Raw genomic sequence first — 22252 nt, forward strand, 5'->3', positions numbered from 1 at the left:
GTTCTCCCATCTAGAGCAGTCCCTGTAGGATGCCCTGTAGAGGTGGTTTGTGGGAAGCAAATTCTCTCAGCTTTTGCTTGTCTTGGAATTGTTTGATCCCGCCATCATATTTAAATGATAGTCATGCTGGATACAGTATCCTTGGTTCAAGGCCCTTCTGTTTCATTGCATTAAGTATATCATGCCATTCTCTTCTGGCCTGTAGGGTTTCTGTTGAGAAGTCTGATGTTAGCCTGATTGGTTTTCCTTTATAGGTGACCTTTTTCTCTCTAGCTGCCTTTAAAACTCTTTCCTTGTCCTTGATCCTTGCCATTTTAATTATTATGTGTCTTGGTGTTGTCCTCCTTGGATCCTTTCTGTTGGGGGTTCTGTATAATTCCATGGTCTGTTCGATTATTTCCTCCCCCAGTTTGGGGAAGTTTTCAGCAATTATTTCTTCAAAGACACTTTCTATCCCTTTTCCTCTTTCTTCCTCTTCTGGTATCCCTATAATACGAATGTTTTTCCTTTTGTATTGGTCACATATTTCTCTTAGTGTTGTTTCATTCCTGGAGATCCTTTTATCTCTCTCTATGTCAGCTTCTATACGTTCCTGTTCTCTGGCTTCTATTCCTTCAATGGCCTCTTGCATCTTATCCATTCTGCTTATAAATCCTTCCAGGGATTGTTTCACTTCTGTGATCTCTTTCCTGACATCTGTGATCTCCTTCCGGACTTCATCCCACTGCTCTTGCATTTTTCTCTGCATCTCATCCCATTGCTCTTGCATTTTTTTCTGCATCTCTGTCAGCATGTTCATGATTTTTATTTTGAATTCTTTTTCAGGAGGACTAGTTAGGTCTGTCTCCTTCTCAGGTGTTGTCTCTGTGATCTTTGTCTGCCTGTAGTTTTGCCTTTTCATGGTGATAGAGATAGTTTGCAGAGCTGGTACAAGTGACCGCTGGAAGAGCTTCCCTTCTTGTTGGTTTGTAGCCTTTTCCTGGGAGAATAGCGACCTCTAGTGGCTTGTGCTGGGCAGCTGTGCGCAGACAGGGCTTCTGCTTCCTGCCCCGTTGCTTTGGGGTTTATCTCCGCTGTTGCTGTGGGCTTGGCCTGGCTGGGGCTGTTCCTCCAAAATGGTGGAGCCCCGTTGGAGGGGGAGCAGCCAGGAGACTATTTATCTCCGTAAGGGGCCTCTGTGCTCCCTGCTTCCCAGGGGGTTAGAGTGCCCAGAGATCCCCAGATTCCGTGTTTCTGGTCTAAGTGACCTGTCCTGCCCCTTTAAGATTTCCAAAAAGCACTCTCCAAACCAAAACAACAGCAGCAACAATGAGAGAGGGAACAGAAAGAAAGAGAAAAAAAAAGGAAAAAAAAGGAAAAAACAAGCGATTTTTTTTTTTTTTTTTTTTTTTGTCCTCAGGTGCCGGTCCCAGGCACCCGCTCACTGGTCCTGCTGCCCTGTCTCCCTAGCACCAGGGTCCCTGTCCTTTCAAGGCTTCCAAAAAGCACCCACCCACCGGTCCCGCAGGGAAGGAACGCTCAATATTCTTTGTCCTCAGGCACTGGTCCCATGCACCCGCTCACCTGTCCCGCCGCCCTGCCTCCCTAGCACCGGGGTCCCTGTCCCTTCAAGGCTTCCAAAAAGCACTCGGCAAAAAGAGAGAAAAAAAAGGGGAAAAACGCGCGATTTCTTCCGTCCTCAGGTGCTGGTCTCAGGCACCCACCCACCAGTCCCACAGGGAAAAATGCGGGATATTCTTTGTCCTCAGGTGCCGGTCCCAGGCACCCGCTCACCAGTCCCGCCGCCCTGCCTCCCTAGCACCGGGGTCCCTGTCCCTTTTAGGCTTCCAAAAAGCACTCGCAGAAAAGAGAAAAAAAAAAGGGGAAAAACGCGCGATTTCCTCTGTCCTCAAGTGCCGGTCTCAGGCACCCGCCCACCGGTCCCGCAGGGAAAAACGGGGGATATTCTTTGTCCTCAGGCGCCGGTCCCAGCCACCCACTCACCAGTCCCGCCACCGTGCCTCCCTAGCACTGGGGTCCCCGTCCCTTCAAGGCTTCCAAAAAGCGCTCGCCAAAAAGAGAGAAAAAAAAAAGGGGAAAAACGCGCGACCTCCTCCGTCCTCAGGCACCAGTCTCAGGCACCCGCCCCCAGGTCTCGCAGGGAGAAACGCGGGATATTCTTTGTCCTCCGGTGCCGTTCCCAGGCACCTCCTCACCGGTCCCGCCACCCTGCCTCCCCAGCAACGGGGGCCCGTCCCTCTAAGGCTTCCAAAAAGCGCTCGCCAAAAAAAAAAAAAAAAAAAACCGCTCCGGTTTCTCTCCACCCGCCGGGAGCCGGGGGGAGGGGCGCTGGGGTCCCGCCGGGCTGGGGCTTGTATCTTACCCCCTTCACAAGGCGCTGGGTTCTTGCAGGTGTGGATGTGGTCTGGATGTTGTCCTGTGTCCTGTGGTCTCTATTTTAGGAAGATTTTTCTTTGTTATATTTTCATAGCTCTATGTGTTTTTGGGAGGAGATTTCCACTGCTCTACTCACGCCGCCATCTTGGCTCCGCCCTAAAAAAACTTTTTAAATTAAATTTTAAAATACACTCAAAGGCATTGTTTTGTTTGATCCTTTTAACAGACTTGCAAAGTAGTTATTAAGTCTCTCCATCCAGAAACATGGGATGTCTTTCCATTTATTTATATCACCTCTAATTTCTTCCAGCAACAGTTTGTGGGTTCCAGAGTATTGGTTTTGAATTTATTGTGTCAAATTTGTTGCTAAAGTATATTCTTTCTGGTGCTATTGTAAATAGAGTTTTTTTAACTCCATTTACAGTTACTCTTTGCAAGTGTATAGAAATACAGTTGGTGTTTTTTTTATGTTTGTCATATATCCTGCTGCCTAGCTGAACATATTTATTAATTTTCATAGGTTTTTTTGTGGGCTTGTTAGGTTTTTCTGTATACAAGATCATATTATATGTGAATAGTTTTACTACTTTCTTTCTAATCTGGATACCTTTTAATTCATTTTCTTGGCTTAGTTGCCCTGATCAGAACTCTCACTACGATGTTAAAAAAAAGTAGTATTTGTAGGCAACCTTGTCTCATTGCTTATCTCAGATATCCTTGTCTTATTCTCGATCTTAGGGGGAAAGCATTTAGCCTCCTATTGTTAAGTATGATATTAGTGGTGCATCTTCTATAGATCCCCTATATCAGGTAGGGGTGATGGATCTTTCAAATGTTTTTTTTTCGCATCTGTTGAGATGATCATGTGGTTTTTGTCCTTTACGGGTAGGTTTTACGTTAATTAATGTTCATATGTTAAAACAAACTTGCATACTGAGATAACTATGACTTGGTCATGGAATCTAACACTTATATGTTGCTGGATTCAGTTTGCTAATACTTTGTTGAGAATTTTGCATCAATATTCTTAAGGCATGTTGGTCTCTAGTTTACTTGTGATGTCTTGGTTTTGGTATCAGGATAATACTGACCTTTCAGTATGAGCTGAGACATGTTCACCCTTCTTTTATTTTTTTGGAAGAGTTTGTGAAGGATTAGCATAAACTTTTCCTTAATGTTTGGTAGAATTCACCAGTGAAGCCATCTGGACCTCGGATTATTTTCTGGATGCATTTTTTTATTACTAATTCAGTATTTGTTAGAGGTCTGATCAGTTAGCATATTTTTTTGAGTCAGTTTCAGTAATTTGTTTCTAGGAATTTGTCCATTTCATATAAGTTATCTAATTTATTGGTTTATAATTGCTTATAGTATTTCCTTATAATCTGTCTTTCTGGAAGGCTGGCAGTAATGTTCTCTCCTTCATTCCTGATTTTATAGTTTGAACACTCTCTCCTCTTTATCTAGGTAAAGGTGTGCCAGTTTTGTTGATCTTTACCAGAAAACAACTTTTGTTTTGATTTTTCTCAATTGTTTTTCCATTCTCTATTCCTTTTACCTCTGCCCCAATCTTTATTAATTTCCTTTCATTTGTTTGGTTCAGTTTTTATTTTCTTTTTTTCACAGTGTCTTAAGATGGAAGGTTAAGTTACTGATTTTAATTTTCCTTCTTTTTAAATATGGGCATTTAGACTATAAATTTCCCTCTATGCACTGCATCCCATAAATTTTGGTTTGTTGTGTCTTCATTTTCACTCATCTCAGAGTGTTTTCTAATTTCCCTTGTGATTTCTTCATTGACCAACTCTGGCTACTTAGGAATAATTAATTTCTACATATTTGTGAGTTCCTCCAATTTCTTTTGTCACTGATAACTAATTTTATTCCATTTTGAGACCATACATTGTATGATTTCAATTCTTTTAACTTTTTTGAGGCTTGTTCTATGTCTTAGTATATGTTCCATCCTGAGAATGTTCTATGTATATTTAAGAAGAATGCTGTTGTTGGGTGGGATATGCTATAGATATGTTTCAGGTCTGGTTCATTTATAGAGTTGTTCAAGTATTTTATTTCCTTATTGATCTTCTGTCTAGTTGTCTATCCTTTACCAAAAGTGGGATATTAAAGTCTCCCAAGTATTGTTAAATTGTCTGTTTTTCCTTTCATTTTTGTCAGTTTAGTATTATGTACTTTGGGCTCTATTGTTTGGTGTATATGTGGTTTTAGATCTTCCTGATGCATTTGCTGTTTTATCAACTATAAAATGTCATGAAGGAAAAGTATTTTGCTTTCTTTAGGAGTATCTTGGCAGTATTCTTAGACTTTTAATATTTTAAATAGCTTTGAATGAAACACTTTCTGTGTTATATATGATAATTAGTAGATATGGAATTCAGTACAGTATTCTCCCCTTATCTGTGGGAGGATATGTTCCAGTGGATGTCTGGAACTGTGGATAGTATGGAACCCTATATATACTGTTTTTCCTATACATACAGACTTATGATAAAGTTTAATTTATAAATTGGGCACAGTAAGAAATGAAGAACAACCAATAATAGAACCATTATAGCAATATACTGTAAAGAAAGGTTACATGATCACTGTCTCAAAATATCTTATTGTGCTGTTTTCACCCTTCTTGTGATAACATGAGATGATAAAGTATCTACATGAGGAGATGAAGTGAGGCGAATGCATAGGCACTGTGACATAGCCTTAGGCATATATCAGTCTTCTGATGCTAAGTCAGGAGGAGATTATCTACTTCTGGACCATGGTTGACAGTGAGTAGCTAAAACTACAGATAAGGGGGACTACTGTATGTACTAATCACTTACTCAGAGCATTTTACAGTGTTGAAAGAAATGGGAAAACAAAACGTATGATGATTATGCTTCATTAACTCAGAAGTCACATTTTGTTTTCTTTTGACTATAGGAACAGTTTTGATCAAAAGTAACAGTGGTCAGTTGATGTTGGTATCTCCTCAGCAAGCTGTGACACGATCTGAGACCACAAGTAACATCACTTCGAAGCCAGCCATACCAACAGCTACTCAAACACTCAAAATCTGTACGCTGCCGGTAATAAACCTTAAAGTTTCTTTCATCCTTCTTAATTTTCCAGCTGTTATCTTCATATACATGTATATATGTTTGTCATTAAAAATAATTGAAGAAATGATTCTGTTCACCTTAATTCTGTTAGCTTCATTTTTGAATTAAGCTACATTCTTGGAATATGTTCATTTAATCCAGATGATTGGTTTTGTCATTTGATAATTACAAAAATAGAAAGCTCAGTCTTTATGCTCAAAGATTTTGTAGTCCTCAAGAGAATGTTCAAAGGGCTATTTGCAACTCTAAATGGAAAGAGAATAACCAGTCTGTTTCAATTTTAATTTATGGTAAGATATTAATGCTATGGTTTATAGTATTCATTTTTATCCATACCTTACAGAAATTACGGTTAAAAAAATTCAGAAGTCTGCTGTAGTATTTCATTAATTTGGCTGTGTTAGAAAATGATGTATTTTACATACATGATAATATTTCTAGGTAACTGAAAGTTATCTTATGTGCCAGAGTTAAAAAAATGTTTTTATGGGCATCTTTGGTTAACCAGAAAATGCTGAAGGTAGTATAGCACTTTCTTGATGAACCAGGCTCATTCATCTTAATGAAAGACTATATTGTATTTTGTGGTATAACCTCCTCTCCCAGTTATCCCAACCACCTCTGCCCCCTGGTTTTGTACCCTCCTAATTTGATTTTAGTTTTTCAACCAGTCGTTTTCTGTACTGTTGTATCTGTCAATGTAGCTGCTCTTTCCTCTTCTAGTTATTTTGCTTTAGCTAACTGCTATGGGTTGAAAAGATAGGTTAGTAGATTTTTGTTCATAATTGGATATTAAATAAGAATCTGTGTTTTCTGTATTAACCAAAGAGTAAAGTTCAAGATTTCAGTGCTGAAATACTATGATATTCATTTGTTTAATTAGTTGCCTCTTTATGAATATGATACGAGTGTCATCTGGCCAATGGACCATTTAGGTTCATAGTAGATAATGTGGGTAAAAATCCCAAAGGACATAAAGCCAGTTATAACGAAGGACTTTACTTTCTTTGTAAACACTTTTTAAGATGTTCTAATGTTTTGCTGTAGTACTAATATTAAATTACTAATGCTGATGACTCTGTATTATCTCCCTCAACCGCAGAATTCTAGTTCACAGTTAATCAACAAAGTGACAGCGGGACCTGTTAAAAAACTGACCCAAGTAGGAACCACCGTGGTGTCCACTGTGCCAAAGCTTTCCTCAGCACAAGTAAGTGGCGGCTGACTTGTGGGCCTGGGTGCACTGCTGGTTCTTTCATCTTTCCTCATTATGTAGCTATTTCCTGCCAGATGTTGAGTTGCTGACCTTCTGACACTGAAGTTGCAATTCAGTGATGTATGATGACACTTAGCAATCTACGGAGGTGTGGGAAACACAGGTAAACATGGTGTAGAGTCTCGGAGTATTGGTTTTACTTGGATGTATTAAATTAATACAAATGCATTTAATAGCCATATATCACAGTGCCTAGAAGCAGGTGTTGGGATAGAATTTTGCCATATGGAATGTTTATTAGGGATCGATACCAATGGAAGCAGGGTGAGTGAGTTCAGACTAGAGGTAGGTCCAGTAAATCCTCAGCCAGCCTTATAGAGAACTTTGGAGCAAATGTGGCCTGTCAGAGTTGTTCCACTGTGTGCCACATGATCTGCTGGGCCCTAATTCCCCCTCTGTGATCAGTCATTGGACATAGACTTTCTGGAGAGAGTTGTGCTCTTGGGCAAGGTAATTCTCTGTAGCTGAGGCAAACCCTGAAGGAACTGATAACTGAATGTCTAATAGCATTCCCAACAGCCAAGACAGTGGAAATCTCTCCTTGTGATGGTGTATCTCAGTCTATTCCTTACATTGCTGGGATCTACTTCCTCATACATGTTGGAGACCAGCTCTTCTGGGATTCCAGTGGATTTATTCCTTGGGGAAACAAAGAGGAGGTGGTTAGTAGGGTGTATTACAGTCCTTACAGCTGCAGCCGTAAGGCCTTCTCTATTCATTCATGATTCTTCTTACCCTTATCTACCAACTCAGCTGGTCTTTGTAGCTTGACTAGTAGTGTGACCAGACCATCATACCAGAGGGATCTGAGGTCCTAATCATTATGTTCTTTTGAGGAAAGAGTTGCTGCACTTGTCCATTTATCACAATTGGCAAGGAAATACCAAGGATACTTGGATTTACCACACATGCCTCTTGGCCTCCATTGTACCTATTCCAGATATCAGGTCAGTTGCGCCTGTCATGATAATGGCTCTTCTTTTTTCTGCTGGTCACTTGACACAAGAAATCTGAAGTCTGAAGTGCTCAAGAGGCAGCTACAGAGTCTAGATTATAGGAACTTTGCTATGTCCTTTGGTCAAAGTGTGCTCCCTGTGAGCAGAAATGGGGAGCAGCGTCCCCCAGCAGTTGTTTGGGCTGATGATAAATAGATCTGCTTATCTTTTTACTCATATATATCTTAGTTCATCATGTATTTGTCCTGTTGGGGACATAGTATCATGTAGAACTTTTTGATTCAGTGAGTACATTGAGTCTGGAGGGTGGAGGATGAAATCCCATCTTCAGAGAGTGTTGGTCCTGAGTCTGCACGTCACTGGCACTCCTCGGCCCGCAGCTTCTGGGGCATGCCGCTTGTGATGCAGTCTGTGAGTTCTGTGGTCTTGGGATCACTGTTGCACTTCCTATGCTGTGTAAAGAATGTATCTTGGACCATGTTATGTCATAGCCCATCCTGTAGATTAAACCCTCTGATCAAATCCTCAGTGGTAGGCTTAAGATAGGGTCATCAAACAATAAGGTTGATAATATATGTGTCCACTTGGTGGGTTAAAGTATTTCAGTTTTAGGCAGTTCTTGGAAATAAGGGTTCTAGAACTTAGCAATGAGCGAAGATAGAACTCTTTGCACTTGGCCATTTGACTATAAAGACAAATGTGTATATTAAGAAATTTTGAAAGTATTTACTTATTAATAGATACCTTATTTAAAAAGTCTTGGAATGTGGTAATGGTCTGGTAAACATAACAATGGAACTAGTTTGCAATTTCTGTTTTATGTTGTATTTGATGATGAAGACATAACTTGGCCCATTGTTTGGTATCTGTTGTGCAAAAGATTGGATTTAGAATTAGTATTTCTAATTAAATATGAATAAACCCAAAGTGATTGTTCTTTCAGACAGGTATAGAAAACAACTCTCCTTGAAATGCAGTTTGGTTTGCTAAATGTGAATACTTCTATTTTGCTGGCTCTATCTGTATGATTTTCATGAATTTATGTCACATATTCCCCAGCTCTTTCCTCTCCTGTCCCCCAGGCTGGCCTACCCAATCCTAGTGCAGTCTTGCAGAACATGAGAATACCATTGGCTGGTCTAGAATCTGAGAGTCATGACTGAGCTTAAGACAGTCCATCCATTATTGCGGTGGGATTACTTAGATAAAGACCAGATTTGTGTACTTCTCCATGCCTGTGAAGAAGCGGAATTGGCATGGAAGGTGCAGGTATCTGCTAAGGTAAAGGTAGTAGCTATATTAGAAAGAATTATGAAGGACGGATTTTGTACTGAAGACAATAAAATATTGAAAAGGAAAATAGAAATGCCACAAGTGTTTCTTCTGCTCTGAGCCTACCTGTCATTGGGCCTTATTTTGCTCCAAGAGAGGGACAATACTGCCCCTGGGAGCCCCTCCCATTAGTCCTAAAAGGTAATCATAATTAATAGGCAGAATTCCAGATAACACTGTCTTAAATATAGTATGAAAATTTAATGCAAGGGTATAAAGTAGACTCACTGAAGAAAGAGTTTATTTACTGTACATAAACCTAAAGAGGTTTATTAGAAAATCTCCAAAAGGATTCAGAGGAAACTGCACAGTTGTTGTCCTTGGGCAGCAGTGCTAAGGAAAGGAATGGGGAAGAAACTCCATTTTCATTGTTACTTTTGAGATCCATTTATAGTTCTGAAAATTGTACTAACTTACGTACAATTTTTGATTTCACCATTTTTGCTTAACATTTCATCATTAGTTCTAGTCTTCACCATTAATCAGTGTTTTTCATTTCTTCCCATTTTTACCCTCAAAATATTCTTGTTCAATATATGCTTCAGTCTTTCTAAAGTGGGAAATTCTGGTTTAAGTTTGAATTCACTTATTTTGATTGTTAGATAAGGAAATTATCTTGAAGGTGATAGCAATCTGACCTTTCTGTGTTCTCTGCCTGCGGAACACAAGTGTTTGAATTAAAATGGTGCAATGTTCAGTTTTCTGTATGAATTGTAAATACTGTTCTCTCCCCCACTTTTCAACTCTACTCATGTTCTGTAACTTGTAGTATTTGTCTCTAAAATGAGATTGTTGCTCTATTTCAATTTTGTTGTTTAAGTTATTACTTGACTTGTGATTTCTTGTATTAAACTGTTTATCCTGCAGGTGGAGCTGTGATCACATTTCATTTCAAAAGCGTGGAAGAAAACAACCAAAATTCTTTCGGTGTGAAAATAACACATTTTGTAGTATTTGTTATGCTTACTCAAATAGTCTAATTAAACTTAGTTTAATAGCTAAAAGCAGCTTTTCTGACTATAAGATGATTAGTAGATATTTCTGAGTTATATTTGAGAAACACAAAATTAGAGAACAAGAAATTCTATATTTTCATATACAGACATACTATTTCAAACACTTTTTGGAGTTGTATTAATAATATTTTGTGAGGAACTGTGTGCTCGACACTGCTTTTCACAAACAGTGGTGCTTTTTTTTTTTTTTTTACAGATAGTAGTGAGAAGGTTAGGTGTCTGAAATAAATAGTAGGTGTCAGTGAAAAAAGTAGGTAGGTAGGGTGAGAATGAAATACAGATCTACTGATTAACAGAGTATATATAACGTAAAAGCAAAGATGTCAAGATCTACTTGTACTCTGAAAAGCATGAAGTGAGGCCCCACTAGGATCCATATCATAGTGATACGTCTCTCAATGTGTACTATTTTTAATTTCAGTCTGTGGCAGTGCCCACCAATGTTGTCACAGTTACTCCGGTAAAGCCGTTGACTACTGTAACTACCCTAAAGCCTTCGAGTCTGGGAGCATCACCTGCCCCCTCAAATGAGCCTGATCTCAAGGCAGAGGGCTTGGCAGCCGCTGAGACTGACCTTTCTCCGGTAAGTTCTCACTTAGACTTTACATGAATACAGCTCTTTACAAATGTTCTTGAATTTTACTTCCTAGCTAACTTTTGTGTGTGTTTGTATTTCTATATTTAGACAATGCTAGAAAATGTGAAGAAATGTAAGAACTTCCTTGCAATGTTAATAAAACTAGCATGTAGTGGATCCCAGTCCCCAGAAATGGGACAGAATGTGAAGAAGCTGGTGGAACAGCTTTTGGTAAGTTAGTACTATAAAATCTTGAAAGCTCTGTAAGAATACACAGAACATGTTTTAAATGGGAAATATTTTTAAATGAGGTTGATTTTAAATGAATTTTTTGATAAAGTTTGCTTTTGCTTTTAGTAAGCTTTGTAATGATTATAAATTTTAGAATAAATAAATTGAATGTATATTACCTCTGGATGCCAGTCCTGTTTCTCTTAGTCTAAAAAGGGCCTTGATGAGGAAGTTGACTATATGGTCAAATAAAAATTTGTTATTAGAATTGTAAATACCAGAAAGCTAGGCTATCAACAGATAATGAAATTCAGTTTTGTATGTCCAGGCAACAAACTTAGGGGCTTGTAGAAGTAAGTTAACCTTCTTAGATCTCATTTTCCTCCTCCTCTATAAGAGAGGAGACTAAAAGCTATGATCTTTGAGGTTATTATAGGCGCCAAGATGCTGTGTCCTGTAGCCATCAAATTATACATCCTTGATTTCTTAGATCCTCTTTCAGGTAAAATGTTCAGATACATTAAAGTGGGTGAAGGTGGAAGTTAGCAAATATTGGTTGCATGTATATGCCTAAGACATACGCTGAGGCAGCAACAGAAAAATGTAATTTTTGGATTCTTTAAACTACTAAAATCTACAGATTCCTCAGACCACATAATGAGAAGTTTTGTATATTTCTTCATACAAGAATGACCACTTTTTCCTGACAGAAAATGTATATATTTCAAATAGTATACTGGAAAACAAGCACAGTTTATAAATATTAAAATACCTTCTTTACTACTTTTTTTTATTCTACCTATAATTCATTACAAGTAGAGCACATTTGAAATGGTTTTCCATTTGTGAAAACTATTTTAGATATTTAAAATTATAAGTCATATAAATAAGTTTTTAACATCTTTGAAAGTAAACATTGATCTTTTGATCTATTTTCAAGGCATGATGGTTTTGAAAGGTAGTCTAGTAGCTTGTTTCTCTGAGATGGAATGAATACTCTATTCTAAATGGAGAAGCATGATGGAAAGGAAGATATTAAAACATTAAAAATTTTAAGTACAAAGAATTTATCTTCATTTTGCGGACAGCTAGGAGCAGTCAGGAATTAATCAAATATCCCTTCTGGCTTCAGGTCTACTTAGCTTAAACAGCAAATAGCAATGATCAAACATTTTAGTCTTACGATACCTTTATATTAAAAGTTGAGGATTCTCAAAGCCATTTTATTTTTGTGGTGTTTGGATTAAAAGTGAGAAAGTAAAAAAGAATTTTTTTTACTTACTAATTTATTTTAAAATAACAATTAACCCATCACATGTTAACATAAAAAACATTTAAATGAAAACTATAGTTTCCAAATCAAAAACACCAAGTGAAAAGAGTGGCATTGCTTTACATTTTTACAAATCTCTTTATATCTGTCCCAGTAGAGAAGAGCCAGATTTTCTTACCTGCTTCTGCATTTCATCTGTTTTGTGGTATAAATTATTTTGATTGAACTATTTAGAGAATGTTTGGTCCCATGCAGAGGTGGCTGGAAAAGTTAAGCATCTGAAGAGCGTTTCTCCAGCTAGTTGTGGACACTCTTCATGGCCCATGTGTTTGTCTTGTGCTCTGCCTGGGCCTTGCCCCCGTGTGTGATTTTTGTAACAGCATGCACTTGGTCATTGGGAAAATAGTGGTTCACTGAGCTACACAGATCCTCCAAATGTTGTCAGATATGTTATTTAAGATAACAAAAAATCACACTTGTAATCTCACCAATAATGTCAGAAAATCCTTTAAATACTGGGAAGCTGTCAAATCAAGCTCAGGAGCATGGTAACAAATTTTCCAAAATTTTAATTTTGGATTGAGAGCTCTAATTTTTATCATTAAGCAGCAAATACTGTCAGTTGTTTTCCTTACAGTGACGGTGGTTTGTTTCTTGTTTTGAGAAAATGTCTATCAAATGCCCAAGTCTGAATAACCAGTTGGTTTGTTCTTTCCAGTAAATGAAAAAAAGGAGCTAGTTCAGCTAGAACCCAGCCACAAAGTACTTCCCTTGAGCATCGTAGGTTGGACTGCTCTGTGTGTGGTTCCCATTTTGTCACACATAATATTAAAGATGTGTCTACTGGAAGGGGGCTGTATAGTGAAGTTAATTCTTACTGCTTTGCTGAAGACATTTAAAAATGAAACTGGCTCTAGTTTTTGTTTTTTACAAAAAATTACAAGTGCATTACAAGGTAGTGTCATGACAACAATTCCACTTTGTCAGCGTTGTCCAGTGCATTACAAGGTAGTGTCATAACAACAATTCCACTTTGTCAGCGTTGTCCATTTTGTCAGCGGTTTTACCCATTATTGCATTTGTACTGTAAGTGCAAATCTTAGCACAGTGAAAAAGGCTGAAACAAAATTAGTATTAATGTGAAAATAATTTAGACCACATAGACCCCTGAAATGCTTAGAGTTCCAAGCAGTACGGAAGGTTTCCTGTCTATTATTATGGCCCTGTAATAGCATTCGAAAAATACAATCTACTATTGGTTAGGCTAATTTAAAAATTGAAAAAGTAAAACAAAAAGATCCAAGGCCCCCAAACTGAATGACGCCCTATTCCCTACACTGAGAAATTTAGGACTGCTGTGTCTTCATTTCTTAATTGTTATTAATAGACTAAATACTATCACCTTACTCAATCAGCTAGCTCTTCTCTCACTTTGCTTACTAGAATCCTAAAAAAAAAAAACTTATCCCCCCATTGTATTCTATATGAACAGATTATCTCTGTTTATTCTTGTTGCAGGTGATGTGAAAAAAAAAAAAGGTCCATTTAATGGTGGACTTTATCACTGCTCAAAGCTTGCTATATCTATAATCATGAGTTACACACTTTTTCTCTTTTAAAATATTTTTAGACCTAAAAGTGTTTTTCTTTATTCCTCAGGATGCAAAAATTGAAGCAGAAGAATTTACCAGGCAACTGTACGTTGAACTCAAGTCTTCACCTCAGCCTCACCTTGTTCCTTTTCTTAAGGTAGAGTGCCGTGATTATTTGGATTAGATTGCTTTAAATAACTGAAAGAAAAATTAAAGACCTGACTATTTCAATATGACAGCATTTTAATGTGAGAATACTAACAATAGGAGAAACCTCTCATAGCTGTTTTAATCTACAAAGCATGATCCTAGTCCATATTCTAGGATTGGAATTTGGATTGGAACATATTGGGAAAACAGAAGTAACATCTCATTCATGAGCATAACTTAATGATTATATTGTTTAATGTTTGTGTCCTCAAAGATTCTTGACTTTATTTTTTTAAATAGGGTCCTAATGACAACTTTCTCCTGATGACTCATATCCTCTTAGAAATAATAAACCACATACGTGCCAAATTTAGTGGGAAAGCTGTTATTTTTAAAAAATTAATTTATATTGTTAGTATGCATACTCATCTAAGATCTACTGAATTATGTAGAATTTTGATGGAAAACAATAACTTTGTTAATAAGAGCTTGATTTGGCAGACTAAAAATATGCAGTTATATATTATATCATGTATTATGTTACATATGTATATGTGTACATATATATGTGTGTGTGTATGTATATATATATATATATATATATATATATACCTTTTGGATACTCAGAAACTGAAAAGGAGTCAAAATTTAGGAAGTCATTAAAGACCTGGGATTATAGTGAACCAGATACTCATCCCATAAATTTTGAAATAATAGAATAAAGAGTTGCCTGTAAAAAAATTTGACGTATTTGTCTGGGGGAGATGAAAGAGGCTTCATAGTGGAAGACTCCTTTTGATTGCCTCATGAAAGAAGAGTGGGAAAGAAGGTGGGATACCACACTTTAAGAAGGATATTAAAATAGTGGAAACTGCCCTCAGGAGGGTACCAGTTGTTTCATACGAAGTGTACCTGAAGAAACTGAGAATGTTTTAGCCAGAGAAGACTTGGTCTGGGGAAAGGAGGGTTAAAGGGTCAGCCCAGTGGGTACTATCAAATGACTAGTGCCCTGTTTGTGGAAGAGCCCCTTGACTGAGAAGTTAGAGGCAGTTCTTCTTGGATCCCTTTCTGGGCAGAGTTTCTCTGAGCTATAGGTGCTACACAGGACGTTGTCAACTTATTTGAGATTGTATTTCATACTCACTGGAGTCACTGGGACAGAAAGAGGGGTATTAAGAAGCACTTGCTATGTGTTGTATGCTTTGCTAGATACTTTCCTTTAATTTGCATTGTTTGCATTTAATTTTCTGTCAATCTTTTGAGAATAGGTGCTAGATAGTACAGTATTTTATGAGAACACTGTTAAAATCGTCTGCTTTTGTTCAAACACACAGGTCCAGAATTTAGTCTATCTGACATTGCTAGGTAACATAACCGTTAAGTTGCCAACTATTACCGTGAAGTATTTGCACTTGTCTGTTTTCTGAGTTCCTAGTAGTCCTTACACTTTGTTCTTGAGGATTTTTTTTTGCTCATCCTTGAGAGCTTTTGGGAGTTAGGATGGTGCATAGAAATGCAGAATTCAGCATTTAAGCTTAACTCTGGCTGCGTGATCAAGAGATAATTTAGACATACATTTTGTGTTGTTGTCTCTCTGCATCCTATTACTTTAACATTTCTGTCCAATTTGTTTTTCTCAGGAAAACAAATTTTTTCCCCTTACCTTAGATTTGTAGCTTTAATCTAATTAATCAGATCACCTCATTTGTTCATGTATTGTCAAAGCAGCTTGTTTTCTACCATTTTTAAAATCTGGAAAAAGGTTATGAGAGACTTTCCGCTTCTTACTTTCCTTAGTTACTATTTATATAATAGTTGAAAACATCTGCAGATGAGAAATTCTCAATTGTTTTTATTTTTAAAAAATGTAAAAGAAAATAACTGTAAGGAAAGGTAGTCTGACTGAAAGTGTCACAACAAGGAGATCTTCCCAAACATCCCATAAATTTGCTGAAAGATAACCTACTGTCTACCTGCTTTTTCATGTTTTTTTCTTACCCAGAAACAAAAACAAAACCCACCAGGATGAAAAGGCAGAACTGTCTCCTTTTCAGTTTGAACTGTCTTTATACTCTCAGCGGGATACAAAGATAGACACCAATTTAAAATCCAGTCAGAAAATATTCTAGCTCAATTAAAAGAAATTGAACTTGTTTGTACTAGCTTTATTTGATGTAAAGGTAATTTCTATCCAAAGTTTGAAAGTTACTTAGCAAAACTTTTTTTTTTAGATTCTGCTTTTATATAAACAAACTTACAGAAACTGAAGTTATTAGTGATCTAGTATGGGGTTTAGATTAATGCAAACAAGGATGATATACAGTGTTTATTGTACCAAATTAATATTGAGATATATAAAAAGTTTAATACTGAGAACATAATAATTTTGTATTGAAAAACAGAGAACTTTTGGACTTTAAATTGTATTCCTGGATGTTGACAAGATATAAGTAAATGATACCAGATTTCCTCAACTGAAACACTTGAAATACTTTTGATTTATTTTATGCTGTAAAGATATGAAATACAAAGTAGCTAGTTTTACTGGTAGGTAATCGGCTTAGTCACCGGTGTTTTGTTCTTCTGCCCTTTCTAGAAAAGTGTGATTGCCTTACGACAACTTATACCCAACACCCAGAGCTTTATTCACCAGTGTGTTCAGCGGACTTCCAGCGAGATGACCATTGCTAGCTGCACCACAGCAGTAGCCGTTGCCCCTGTGCTGACAACCACGGTCTCCTCCATTCAGTCAGAGAAGCCCATCCTGGTTTCTGGAGCAGCAACGCCCACACTGAATTCACATGCTGGTCCTGCGAGCGCAAAACCTGGAGTTGCGACCCTTCATTCTATTGGTCCAGCTGCTGTCCCTGGAGGAACGGCCACTGGAACTGTTTTACTTCAGACTCCAAAACCACTTGTGACATCCATACAAAACACAGTGACGGCAGTGTCTCTGCAGCCTGAAAGGCCAGGTGTCCCGGGTGCAGCGGTAACTCTGGCACTTCCGTCCGTAGCCTTTGCAGAAACCTCCACAGCAGCTGTGTGTCTCCCGTCGGTGAAACCCGCGGTCACCGCTGCCAGGACCACATCTGACAAGCCTGTAGTTGGTGCTCCCATCCAGATGAAACTTGCACAGCTGGGCCCTATCCTTTCCCAATCAGCTGGTATTCCACAGGCAGTTAAAGTCAAACAGCTAGTGAGTAACATTTCATTTCTTCTTCAATTTCCTATTATGAGAATTTCAAACATTCAGGAAACTGGCAGGCCTAGTAAAATGAACTGTGTTCCCTTGACCTAGTTTGACCAGTCATTGATGTTACACCACATCCGCTTTGTCTCTCCCCCTACAAATACACACACATATTTTTTCCTGACCATTTGAGAGTTAGTTGCAGAGATCATGACATTCCCCCTAAGTATTTTGTATTGCTTAAGGAAAAGGATTTTTTTTTAAGCACAGCCATAGCATACTTACTATCACACATGGGAAGTTATTATTAGTGTACTATTTTCCCAGTTGTCCCAACAATGGCCTTTATGCCTATTATTTTTCTGATGTTTCTAATAAAGAATTGCATATTACATTTACCTTCTCTTTAGGCTCCTTTAATTTTGAACAGCTCTGTAGTCTCAGGGTTGCTCATTATGTTGTAGTATTTTAAGAGTCCAGGCTAGTAATTTTGCAGAATGCCCTTTATTCTGTTTTGACTGACTATTTCTTCAAGGTGAGATGCAGATTCAATTATTTTTTTTAATTTTTTAATTTTGATATCATTAATGTAAAATTACTTGAACAACACTGTGGTTACTAGACTCCCCCCATTATCAAGTCCCCCCCACTTACGCCACTACAGTCACTGTCCATCAGCGTAGTAAGATGCTATAGAATCATTACTTGTCTTCTCTGTGTATACTGCCTTTCCCGTGTCTCCCCCCAACCCCACATTATGTGTGCTAATCATAATGCCCCATTTTCCCCCTTATCCCTTCCTTCCCACCTACCCTCCCCAGTCCCTTTGCCTTTGGTAACTGTTAGTCCATTCTTGGGTTCTGTGAATCTGCTGCTGTTTTGTTCCTTCAGTTTTTCTTTCTTCTTACACTCCACAGATAAGTGAAATCACTTGGTACTTGCCTTTCTCTGCCTGGCTTATTTCACTGAGCATAATACTCTGTAGCTCCATCGATATTGTTGCAAATGGTAGGATTTGTTTTCTTCTTACAGCTGAATAAATATTCCATTGTGTATATGTACCACATCTTCTTTATCCATTCATCTACTGATGGACACTTAGGTTGCTTCCATTTCTTGGCTATTGTAAATAGTGCTGCGATAAACATAGGGGTACATCTGTCTTTCTCAAACTGGGCAGCTGCATTCTTAGGGTAAATTCCTAGGAGTGGAATTCCTGGGTCAAATGGTATTTCTATTTTGAGTTTTTTGAGGAACCTCCATACTGCTTTCCACATGATTGAACTAGTTTACATTCCCCCCAGCAGTGTAGGAGGGTTCCTCCTTCTCCACAACCTCGCCAACATTTATTGTTGTTTGTCTTTTGGATGTTGGCCATCCTAACTGGTGTGAGGTGATATCTCATTGTGGTTTTAATTTACATTTCTATGATGATTAGCGATGTGGAGCATCTTTTCTTGTGCCTGTTAGCCATCTGAATTTCTTTTGGAGAAGTGTCTGTTCAGTTCCTCTGCCCATTTTTTAATTGGATTATTTGCTTTTTGTTTGTTGAGGGTGGGAGCTCTTTATATATAGTTTGGATGTCAAACCCTTATCAGATATGTCATTTATGAATATATTCTCCCATACTATAGGATGTTTTTCTGTTCTACTGATGGTATCCTTTGCTGTACAGAAGATTTTTAGTTTGATATAGTCCCACTTGTTCATTTTTGCTTTTGTTTCCCTTGCATAGGGAGGTAAGTTCATAAAGAAGTTGCTCTTGTTTATGTCCAAGAGATTTTTACCTATATTTTTTTCTAAGAGTTTTATGGTTTCATGACTTACATTCAGGTCTTTGATCCATTTTGAGTTTACTTTTGTGTACAGGGTTAGACAATGATCCAGTTTCATTCTCTTCCATGTAGCTGTCCAGTTTTGCCAACACCGGCTATTGAAGAGGCTGTCATTTCCCCATCGTATATCCATGGCTCCTTTATTGTATATTAATTGACCATATATGCTTGAGTTTATATCTGGACTCTCTATTTTGTTCCACCGGTCTGTGGGTCTGTTCTTGTGCCAGTACCAAATTGTCTTTTGATTACTGTGGCTTTGTAGTAGAGCTTGAAGTCAGGGAGTATAACTCCACCTGCTTTATTCTTCCTTTTCAGGATTGCTTTGGCTATTCAGGGTCTTTTGTCATTCCATATGAATTTTAGAACTATTTGCTCTAGTTCATTGAAGAATGCTGTAGGTATTTTGATAGGAATTGCATCGAATCTGTAGATTGCTTTAGGCAGGATGACCATTTTGACAATATTAATTCTTCCTAGCCAAGAGCATGGGATGAATTTCCATTTCTTAGTGTCGTCTTTAATTTCTTTTAAGAGTGACCTGTAGTTTTCAGTGTATAGGTCTTTGACTTCCTTGGTTAGGTTTACTCCTAAGTATTTTATTCTTTTTGATGCAATTGTGAGTGGAATTGTTTTCCTGATTTCTCTTTCTGCTAGTTCATCATTAGTGTATAGGAAAGCAACAGATTTCTGTGTATTAATTTTGTATCCTGCAACTTTGCTGAATTCAGATATTAGATCTAGTAGTTTTGGAGTGGATTATTTAGGGTTTTTTATGTACAATATCATGTCATCTGCAAACAGGGACAGTTTGACTTCTTCCTTGCCTGTCTGGATGCCTTTTATTTCTTTAGATTCAATATTTTTGTAGAGTTATTATATAGGTGATATTTTGGTGACAGTTCCTGTAAAAATACATGCCATGGGGAGAAGACGATTGTGAGGGGAGCAGGTGAGTAAGGACTTGTGTTTTTATCTAAACTTAGTAGGTTAGGAGGTTCTTTTAACTGTTTATTGATTAGTGTTATCATTTATTCAAGACAAGTTTTATAGGAAGTCTGTCAAAATATTGTTAATCTGTGAGACATAGTATGCAGGGAATTAATTAAAAATCATGTCTCAGTAAAGTTCTCCCCTACCTTACACCGTAGCAGAGCCAGCTGCTGTTTTCGTTGCTGGCAACTGCCCGTGTTCTCTTCTGCAAGCCTTGTATTACAGGCTATGTTTTGAATCTCTGTTTTAGTTTATTCTACTTGGAATAGTAAAATCTAGTTTAACTTCCTAGCCCTCTTTGTGTGATTAGGAGAAGAGGTTAGGATGTTTGGATGACTGTCTTTGAGGCAGAGGGCAGCTTTGGGCATAAAATGAAAGGGCATAAAATGAAGATAGTTTGGACAGTAGTCAACTTGTGGGTAGGCAAGAAGGTAAGAAGTAATAGGCATTTCCTGGGCACTAATCTTTTCATTCCTTCTTTCTCTGGGGTGATATTCAAATGGAGAAATCTATCTGCCTTGCAGAGTTTCTCTTGAGTGTCTGAGTTTAATCTCAGAAATGAAAACTTTTTAGAAGCTCAGATTCTTTTTTTTTTTTAATTTTGGTATCATTAATCTACAATTACATGAAGAACATTATGGTTACTAGGCTCCCCCCTTCACCAAGTTCCCCCCACATACCCCTTCACAGTCACTGTCTATCTGCGTAGTAAGATGCTGTAAAATCACTACTTGTCTTCTCTGTGTTGCATAGCCCTCCCCATGCCCCCCACGCACTATACATGCTAATCGTAATGCCCTCTTTCTTTTTCCCTGCCCTTATCCCTCCCTTCCCTCCCATCTTCCCCAGTCCCTTTCCCTTTGGTAACTTAGTCCATTCTTGGGTTCTGTGATTCTGCTGCTGTTTTATTCCTTCAGTTTTCCTTTGTTCTTATACTCCACATATGAGTGAAATCATTTGGTACTTGTCTTTCTCCGCCTGGCTTATTTCACTGAGCATAATACCCTCTAAGAAGCTCTGATTCTTAAACATCAATCTGAACAGCCAGGTTGGGAAACCAGTGGAACAGAGTAATTGCCCCAAGGAAAGGCCTCCTTCTGGTAGCACAGGATCAGAATTGAAATCCTCTTTGTGGATCATAGCTAATTCTTGAATTGGTGCTAATATTTACTGAGTATCTGTAGTGTATCAGTTCCTGAAACAAAATAATACTCTGTAACTACATAGTTTTAAGAGCATATTGTGTATGCACTATGGATTTAAAATATTTTATGATGAAAAAGAGGAATGGAGAAAATGAAGAATCTGGAAATTATAAGTGACCCTGTCCACTGGCTTCAGCAAGTAAAATGTATGTCAGTCTAGAATCCAGCATCTGTCCCATTAGGTTGTGGTGCTTATGGTAAGAACTTCTAGGTTTCTGGAGTGTTCTGAAACAGAAAACTTTCTGGCAGTTATGTTTTGACACTTATTTACATTTTGTAGGTTTGACTTGGTATACATTAGAAACAATTTCAATCAAGAAGAAAGGTGATAGAAAATTCAGTGGTGGATATTAGGGACTTTTAAACCTTCTACTTGCATTCTTAAAATAATGTAGAATAATATAATTTTCCTTGTGGATGCTGCTTTCGTTTTTGGCCTTTGTTTCAATTTTAGTGAATAGATTTGATGTCAGTAATCATAACTTCTAATTTAAAATGGCAAAAACTGGAGCAGCTAGACACTATAAAGATTCATTGTAATCTGTTTTACAGCAGGTTTTTACCTTGGGCACAAAAAATATAAGCTCTTCTGCATGGTGATGACATAGAGAGGATTGAACTAGGACATTCAAATCAACTAATGTAGAAAATATTACTCAAGTTGGAATTACTATTATTACTCATGTAATTTAAGGATATCATCAGTGAGTCCATTATAAACCATAGTCCTATTTAAGCCTAGGTCTCAGTAAGGAGGCAAACACTTCAAGGTGGTAGAGACATAAGAACATATTCAGTGCAGCTTAATAAGAAATATGGCAAATAATCATTTAAAATACAAGAATTTCCATACTGGATCAAATCTGTGGTCTATGCAACTCCACATGCCATCTCCAAGAATGATACATTAGAAACAAATATGGATGAAACAAATGTGGTTGAAATATGGCTGTGTTGTTCAGTGTTAGATTTAAAATTTGTGTTGTTTAGTTCCTTTAGTAATTGATCATGAATTTAAAAATTTGCCATTTTATACTTTATTTGTTTCTAGCTTGTACTTGTTTTTCTGGAGAATTGCATATAGGTTTCCTGCCCTCTGGATGTTTTAAACATCACACTTTCAAGTTA

The 22252-nt window shown here is 37.6% G+C and overlaps 1 protein-coding gene across 2 annotated transcripts in view; it reads left to right on the plus strand.

The window, feature by feature from the left end:
- TAF4B (TATA-box binding protein associated factor 4b) overlaps positions 1–22252 on the plus strand; it is a 181891-nt gene that overhangs the window by 15305 nt on the left and 144334 nt on the right. For both annotated transcript variants that reach the window (XM_073212713.1, XM_037025430.2), the window contains exons 2-7: positions 5320–5465; positions 6601–6708; positions 10500–10661; positions 10764–10886; positions 13819–13908; positions 16498–17097. In XM_073212713.1, the coding sequence (XP_073068814.1) occupies positions 5320–5465; positions 6601–6708; positions 10500–10661; positions 10764–10886; positions 13819–13908; positions 16498–17097 (1229 nt within the window). The remainder of the gene's footprint in view (positions 1–5319; positions 5466–6600; positions 6709–10499; positions 10662–10763; positions 10887–13818; positions 13909–16497; positions 17098–22252) is intronic.

The sequence above is a fragment of the Manis javanica genome, chromosome 9, assembly GCF_040802235.1.
Source record: "Manis javanica isolate MJ-LG chromosome 9, MJ_LKY, whole genome shotgun sequence".
NCBI classification, from domain to species: domain Eukaryota; kingdom Metazoa; phylum Chordata; class Mammalia; order Pholidota; family Manidae; genus Manis; species Manis javanica.